At 49.4% G+C, this 8336-nt stretch overlaps 1 protein-coding gene across 21 annotated transcripts in view; it reads left to right on the forward strand.

Annotated features, from left to right (window-relative positions):
- Nrxn2 (neurexin 2) overlaps nucleotides 1-8336 on the forward strand; it is a 114839-nt gene that overhangs the window by 42736 nt on the left and 63767 nt on the right. For 12 of the 21 annotated variants that reach the window (XM_013347865.2, XM_013347866.2, XM_013347867.2 and 9 more), the window contains one exon: nucleotides 4003-4047. The exons of 4 other annotated variants lie outside the window; for them this stretch is intronic. In XM_013347865.2, coding sequence (XP_013203319.1) covers nucleotides 4003-4047 — 45 coding nt within the window. The remainder of the gene's footprint in view (nucleotides 1-4002; nucleotides 4048-8336) is intronic. 5 more of the 21 variants (XM_005351820.2, XM_026781012.1, XM_013347856.2 and 2 more) reach the window with 1 other exon arrangement.

An 8336-nucleotide genomic window follows, 5' to 3' on the forward strand; every position in this document is an offset into this window, starting at 1 on the left:
GACTGGATGGAGAAGATGTCTTTCCACTCTCAGCACACTGCTTGGCACGATGTGGGCACTGAAGGGCTCACTGCTGCCATGACCATTAACTGAGCTGTTTTTTCCTCCCAGTTTTTCAACTGAAATGGCTTCATAAAGCTTCCCTCAGCCCAGGCCATAGCCAGCTCTCGTCTTTGCTGCGTTGGGTTCCTGAGAACTTGTATTCTGGGCCCCTCATCGCATCCTGCATGTGCGTTAACACTGTGTCTGTTCTTTTCCTCTAATTCCAGGCTTTAAGCAAATTGAGGGTTTAAAACCAGCAGCTGTTGGTCCTATTTAGTTGTTTTTCTAAGTTCTTTCCCTGGTTCATCTCGTTTTCTTCAAGAAGCTTTTTCTTTTCTTTTCTTTTTTTTTTCACTGTGAGGCTAGAGCCTGGGGCCTTGTGCATGCTGGTCGGGCGCTCCATTACTGAGTTAAATACCCAGCCTTTTAGTCTCCTTCTTAAAACCAATTGATCAGATTTTGGAAATAAGGACCCATGTCCAGAATGAGCATATCCAGATTCTTCATATGAGCACTGTCACTGCATATGGTGGGGCACATCTGTGATTCCCAAAATCTGGAGGCTGAGGCAGAAGACACACCTGGGCTATGTATGGCGGCCCTGTTTCAAACCAGCAAACAAAATGCTGAGGTACCCTTTATCTTCTTTAAAGAGGCTCTGATTGGCTTCACAGGAGTAGCGCAGCTTGCCCTGCCCTGTTCAGGGCCATGCTGTCTGTGTCTTTCAGACTGCACTGGAATAGTTTTCCATGTTCAAGGACCTCATTTGTCTTTTGCTTCTCATCTGGAGTGTGCGCACGCATCTGTTTGACAGTGTCTCATCATATAGCTTTGGTTGGCATTGAACTTGCTATGTAGTTCAGACTGGCCTCACACTCTCAGAGATCCACCTCCCAGGTGCTGGGTGGGATTAAAGGCATGCAAACACACATGGCCTTACAGAGTTCTTATGACAGTTCTGTGGATCGGAGCTATGACTCTCGTTTCACTGATGAGAAAACTAAAACCCTCCCCCCACCCCTCAGAAAATAGGCTTGTTTGAGCCTGCCTGGGTTAGGAGTTAGGAGGCCATGGAACTTGAAATCTGACTTGAAGCCACTTCATTTCTTTGCCTCTTGCAGGTGACTGGTGGCTTGTTATCCGTGAAACTTGCACAGGAGGCTGAAGTCTCCTGGACTTCTGACATTCTTGGACAGTCCCAAATCTCACGACCATTCCTTTGTCCTGAGCTGCATGCGTGTGCATGCTCACAAGGTGTCCTCAGCCCGGACTTCTGAAGTTCGTGTCTGCAGTCCTCCTCTTGGGGTCTTTAGCGGGCTGGGGCTGCACCAGTGGGGTATAGTTTTCTCCAAAGCCGTTTACCTATGGTAAGTTCTCTTGCTTTGATGACTGGCTCCCCTCTGGCTGGGATGCTCTTCTCATTCTTGCCCATTGCCATGCTTGTGCTTCTGGGCTCTAGAAGCAGACAAAGTATTAGGGTTTATTTGCTGGCTAGAAGTATGAGCTGTCTAGATCTGGGTCTTTCTCCATGGGCCACTGTACTGTAGGAAGAGCCTCTGACAGAAGCTCTGTGCTGGTATTCAACTGTAGGAACCTCCTGATCACCATGACGCTCTGCATCCTCCACTCCTAGGGCTACAGGCTCTGGTCTCACCTGTCCCAACCCTGCTGTTTCTTGGGGAAGTCTGGATCTCTTGACAGATTAGTAGAAGGCCTGGGGTTTGAACTCATATCTTTTCCCCATTATCCTGGCTTTACCTGTCTGTTTGGCCCATTGACACTAGAGCTTCCTTTGGGAAGGCTGACCCCAACACCCCCACCCCAACACACACACTGCTTTATTTTCTATAACAAGCCAGAACCGTCCTTGGATTTTTCCTTGAAGTGTTCTCTCCCCAGCTGTGTTCAACTGCTGCAACCATATCGGACAATTCTTTTGGGGTGCCATCAGCCTGGCTGCTCTGAGGTTGACTGTGCATTGCTCTAACTAGCTGGTCCTCTTCATTTCATGACAGTCCTGCCAGCTGGCAGTACAGACCCTCTTGTCACAGGCTAACACCTCGCTCCTAACGTTGTGCTGGGGGCTAGACTCCCTCCCCTCTTGCTCTGTAAACTGGTTCCAGCTAGTAATTAATATTGGCTACTCAGCACTTCCAGCATCTTAATATTGACTTCTGTTACTTTTGATTATATGAGTCCCTTATTAGTTGCCTTAATCAATTCCTCTTGTGCGCACTGGGTACAAGAGCTCTCTAGCCAACAGAATATCGCTGTCCCCAGAATATCGCTGTCCCCAGAATACCGCTGTCCCCAGAATACCGCCCCTCCCATCACAGTCTCAGGTCCGCAGCGTAGTGTTTGGTGGGTATCAGGCAACTGTGTCACTCCATCGCTGGTCCTCAGCACAGCGGGCTCGGTTTTCTCCAGAGACCAGGTGATTCTGCGATAGGAGGAAGAGATGGAGTTAGGAGTACATAGAGAGAGGTACGCTATTTAGAGAGAAGGTCAAAGAATGTGGCGTTAGGTTCAGAGCAGGCGATGCTGAGGTCCTGGGGCCTCTGTGTGCCTTTTTCTTTAGGCTGAGGGGAGTGAATTTCTGACTGGTTGTGAGAAGCAGAGGTTCAGGGGCTACGGGTGACCATGGAAAGAGCCCGGTTCCTGGGAGACTGTTATCTGTTCCAGGGTGTTGAAGGGACGCTTAGCTGTTCATAGGAGAACAAGAGAACAGGGATGGTGGCTGAAGAGCCTGGGGGGCTTTGGGAAGGGATTAGCAGGGCCCCTGGGCAAGTCAAAATGGGCAGGGGTGCAATGGGAGGAGGGAAGAGAGGGAAGAAGGTCTGGGATGGTGTGGACATGAGCCCTCTACAGCCTGAGGAGGACTAGCATCCCCTCCCCAAGCCCGCTGTGATGGTGGCTCACTCTCTTCGGTTCTCCAGGAAACAATGGAGGGGGAACCCCTCTCTCCCAAGGATCCCTGAATCTATTTGCCCATCCTCCATCCCCAGAAAAGCAGATACCCACGTCCCCTCCCAGGCTGTCTTTGGCCTCCGAAAGAAATCGCCTCTTGTCCTTGCCAGCCCTGTGATTCTCTAGGGGTGTTGCCCACCCTTCTCCTAGCCTGCCAGCCAGCTGGCCTGTCACCAACCAGTTAACTCATTAACACGACATGGCCACTGGTCAGCCAGTTGGCCAGCACCATCCCACTCCTCAGCCAGTTCTCTGGAAAGCCATCTGGGTGACCAGTCAGCCAACAAAGCCATCCGTCCACTTCTGAGTCAGTGCCCACCCCTTTTCACCCCGTGCCCCCTTCTCCCTCCCTTAACTCCCTAACATCTCAGGACTACTAATCCTGCATACCGGGTCTGCTTCTTAACCCTCCCTCCCCCTCTTCTGTTGGAAACCCCCCTCCCCCCGTTGCCAACTCTGTGTGTGTTACTAACACGCTTATAACCCAAGGGACCGAGGGATGGGCAGGGACAGGTGGGGCCAGGTATGAATGAAAAACCGAACTAACTTTCTGTCTCATCCGCGGAATGTTGGCCATCTTTAAGTCTCTGCTTTCCTGGTCCAGTTTCCTCCTTCATTGTTGTGCTCTTCTTTACTAACCAAGGTCTCTAACTGTTCCCCTTCTCTGCAGACGTCCTTCGGGAGGGCATGAGGGGAAGAGGAATCCAGAGGCGGGGCTGGGGAGGCATTGGGAGAAGAAGGGGTTTGGTTTTGTGTGTGTGCTTTCTTCCTCCCATTATAAGTTTTCTTTAAACACTTCTACTGAACCTGTGGTGGGAGGGTTCGAACAACCAAGCAAATACATATGGCTGTATCTCCTCCTTCCTGGAGTTTCACAGTTGGTCATTTTATTTTTTTTCTTTTCTTTTTCGTTCTGTTCTTTTGTCGTCCTTGTTTCTTTTCCTTTCCTTTTTTCTTTTTTTTTTGACACCCCTTTCCCCCTCTCCGGTGAAGCACGCAGGGATTGGACACGCTATGGTAAACAAACTGCATTATCTGGTAGATATCACTCTAATTGTCTTACCGTTTGGTTTGCCGTGGGTTTTTTAACTGTTCGATTCTCCCACTTTTGTTTCTCTCCCCTCATTTGGTTTTTGCTCTTCCGATTGCTTTTCTTTCTCTTTCTTTGTTTTTCTTTTTGTGTGTCCCAGACAACCTTTAAGTTTTACTCCTTATCCTTTAGTTTCCCCTCTTCCCTTCTTCTTTTCTTTTGATCCAAAGTCAAGCCCAAAAGACAAATGGAAATTCAGGCATTTGGCGGGGCCCTGCCCTGTACTCCTGCCTCCTGACAGGTTCTTGGCCTGAGAAATCTGGGGCAGACCCCGTGTTCATCAGCTCTGGTTAGACCAGCCCGATGCTGAGCTCGTTTTGATTACTTTCTTCTGTTCTTTCCCTTGCTCCTTGGTTTTTGTTTATATTTAGTTTTTTTTTCTCTTTGATTTGGTTTTTTTCTTGGTCTCCTGAAAATCCATGGAAAACACCATCCCATGACACGCTACGCTATGCTCACCGTCAGCTCCAGACAGGGGCCCCTCAAGCTGGGAAGAGGGCTGGGGATGCCGTCTCCAGTGGCAGCCAGCTGGGCATGTCCCCCTGAGGGGGTGGCCTTGAGACCTCCTTCAAGTAACCAGTTCATAGCAATTTAGGGGCTGCCTCATGCTGACTGTTGCCTCCTACTTCCCAGCCTTGAGGATTCCCAGCTCTGTTTCCCTCACATTTTGCATGGCATGAGTGGTCTTCTCCCCCACCAGGGATAGCGTCCAGATCCCCCCACTGCTCTGCTGCTCTGACTAACACTGTGTTCCACACTGTCTTCCTTCCCTCCAGTCCCATCCCCTGTGTCCCTTGTCTCTCCTGCATGGCCTCTGACAGGGCTTGGTTTCCTTCCCTGTTGAGGGCATGAGAAGGAGGAGCCTCAGAAGAGACAGGATGGGGGCAGCTGTCCTTGTCCTTGCCAAGCTCCTGTGTTTGGGTTGGTCTCCATCCTGGTGAATGCTGTTGTGGGTGTCAGTGTGAAGGCAGCTGGTGTGTGTTGGTGTGTGGGTGTGACTGTGTGTAAATGTTGGTGTGATATTTAGGGGTGTTAGTGGGAAGCCGTGCTGTGTGTTTGGGAGACTGCTGGTTCTTTGCCTGTGTAAGTGCTGGTGGGAACGGGGGCTGCAGGCTTGGATGGGCTCTGGTGAGGATTCTGTCTGGAGGCGGGCTGGTGGGGCTGGTTCTTCAGTGCAGGTGCAGTGCACAGACAGGCAGTGAGGCAGAGAAAGGGTTGGGAGGGCCCCATCCTCCTCCTGCCTGCCTCAGAGAGTGTGCCCTCAGGCCCTGCAGTGTGAGATCCCCTGGGATTCCCTCATGCCTGCCCAATTCCGGCTCCACAGCAGCCAGCAGCCGGTTAGTCATTGCCTATTAATAATGCAGAGTGATTGAACACCAGGCTGGGGACCCTGCAGATGGGTGTGTCTGTTCTCAGGGGGTGGGAGGGGCTTGGGGCAGCTGCCTGATGTGCCTAGCCTACCAGGTCTGCCTGGCTGGAAGGCTAGGGAGCAGGGAGGTATCAACGCTGGAGTGCCTAGCCTGAAAGGTCCTTTATGCCCCTCAGAAGGCTTCACCTCTGAAGCCACAATGAACCTTTGCTGACACTTCTATACGTGTGCGATGTGTGTGTTTTCTTTCACCCACATAGACTAGTGTCTATGGCCAGTGCCTTCCCAGCCAAGGCCAGTCTGGGACCTTGTGTGGTCTTCCTAGCTTCCCAGGGTTCCAATGGAGCTTGTTCTGAGGTCTGCCCTAGCTCTTCACCGGCCCTGTTTCTCCAGCTGCTGCTTTTGTGAGTTAGCTGTTATCTGCTCTGCTGTCCTTGAGAACCTGCCAGAAGCTGGACATTAAGAGCTCTCTTTACTAGATGATGAGAGGACTCACCTGGCGAAGATGTTTGCCATCAAGTCTGATAACCTGAGTTCGATTCCCAGAACCCACATGGTGGAGAGAAAACTGACTCCTCCAAGTTCGTCCCTGACCCATAATTCATGTGTATGTGCATGTACATATATATTTACATCATGACATATAAATCTAACTTTTAAAAAGTGTAATAAAAAATAAGAACTTTCTCTGTAGAGCTTCTGTGGATGGCCAACCTGTGACTCTGGGGACAGGGAGCCAAGATCAACTCAGGTGATCTACCCAAGTACCAAGAGGGATATCACCCTAGGATTAGGGCCCAACAAACCTTCTTTCTAGTCTCCATGGTGAAATTCTGACCACATGGGCCCAGGCAATTCCCTAAGCTCCTAGCAGACTAATGGTGTATCTGCCCAGCTTGTACCACAAGTCTGTGAGAAGATCAATCAAGGCAGCACAAGTTCTGTGCTCTGGAAAGGAATTATAATTTCATTAAGCTTAATAAAGTGCTGGCCAATTCCCTCTGTCACCAGGGCAGGGATGTTATGTGAAAAGTGGTTCCCTTCCTGTAGCAGACCCGGAGGGACAGGCATCTCTGGTCCCACTGGAGATCCTATTACAACCCCTTGTTAGGAACCAGTCTCAAAATAACTTCATGAAACCTCAGGATGCTTCAGGGATGTGGAGGAGGAAAGAAGAATGGCTTACTTCAGATGGTCAAGAAGCCAGCAACCCTGCCCAATTTCAGGGCTAATAAGAAAGAACCTGCTACATTCTGAGCCCTTAAGGTCCACACTTCCTGAATCATCAGCACACCAGGGGGATGAATCTGTTGCCCTGCAAGGCCTTGGAAACCCCTGCAGACCTGTGCTAGGGACTGGACCTTTAGGCCCAGACCGAAGTCAAAGAACGGGGCTCAGCAAGTCCTGATTTGCAGGGCACCCTTCAGATGGGTTTCATGTAGTTTTGTGTTTATTTTTCTGAGCCACTCATTAGAACTCACAGGATCCGAGTGTTTCTCTTCGTGAGGAGAGTGGAAAGACAGGAAAGGCTCTCCCAATTATCTCTGTTAGTCGAGCACGATCAGGCCGGCGAATGCTGCCTTGTGAAGCTAACATTGTGCATGCATATATAGGGCCTCAAAATAGCATTTTTTTTACATTAAGAAACTTAATTTTTATTTTGTGTGTATAGGTGTTTTGCCGGCATGTATGTGTGTCCACCATTTCTGTGTTTGGTGATCCCAGGAAGCCAGGAGAGGATGTTGAATCTCCTGGAACTAGAGTTATAGATAGTTGTGAGCTGCCATGTGGGTGCTGGGAACCGAACCCTGTCCTCTACAAGAGCAACAAATGCTTATAACTACTGAGTCATTTCTCCAACCTCCCCCACTCACTTTTTCTGAGACAGGGTTTTCTATATAGCTCTGGCTGGCCTGGAACTCATGGTGCAGACAAGACTAGTTTTGAACTCACAGAGATCTTCCCAGTGCTACTTCCCAAGCACTGGAATTAAAGGCATGCTCCACCGTGCCTGGCTTTTTCTCTCTCTCTTTCTCTCTTTTTCTTTTTACAACTTTATGTATTTAATCTATTTATGTGTGTAGTGAAGCATGTCATGGTGTGTGTGTGTGTGTGTAGGTCAGAGGCCAACTTAGATGAGTTGGTTCTCTTTTTCCATCATTTGGGTCTGGGATAAAGCTCAGGTTATGGGTGGCCTTGGCAGCAAGCACCTTTATTGGCCGAGCCTCCTCCAGCTATCTCCCTGGTCTACATCCTGAGTTTCATTTACATTTGATGATGCCTGGACTCTAGGCAGGAGGCTGAGCTTGTCCCCACTTAGCAGATGGGGAAGCTGGGGCCCAGAGAAAGCTCCTCCCTTTATACTAGAGAAAAGTTTATCATTTTCACTTAACTAATTGGATGCTTAGTCAGCTGGAAAGAGATAGGAGGGCCCAAAATTGTTCACCCCTTGTATTTATTTAATTTTTTTTCCGAGACAGGGTTTTTCTGTGTAGCTTTGGCACCTGTCCTGGAACTCACTCTGTAGACCAGGCTGGCCTCGAACTCACAGAGATCTGCCTGCCTCTGTCTCACAAATGCTGGAATTAAAGGTGTGCACCACCATCACTTAATTTTTATTTATTGAGTGATTTGATTTTTTGTTTTTGCTTTTGTTCACCCCTTTCTAACAATGAAAGTCAGAACCTTGTGTGGTGGCTCATGCCTTTAATCCCTGCACTCAGAAGCACTTGGTAGGCAGAGGCCTGATCTCTGAGTTCAAGACCAGCCTGGTCTACTAAGCAAATTCCAGAACAGCCAGAGCTACACAGAGAAAAGAAACCCTGTCTCAAAAAAATGAAAGCAAAAACAAAACAACACACACACACA

The sequence above is a fragment of the Microtus ochrogaster genome, chromosome 8, assembly GCF_000317375.1.
Source record: "Microtus ochrogaster isolate Prairie Vole_2 chromosome 8, MicOch1.0, whole genome shotgun sequence".
NCBI lineage: Eukaryota > Metazoa > Chordata > Mammalia > Rodentia > Cricetidae > Microtus > Microtus ochrogaster.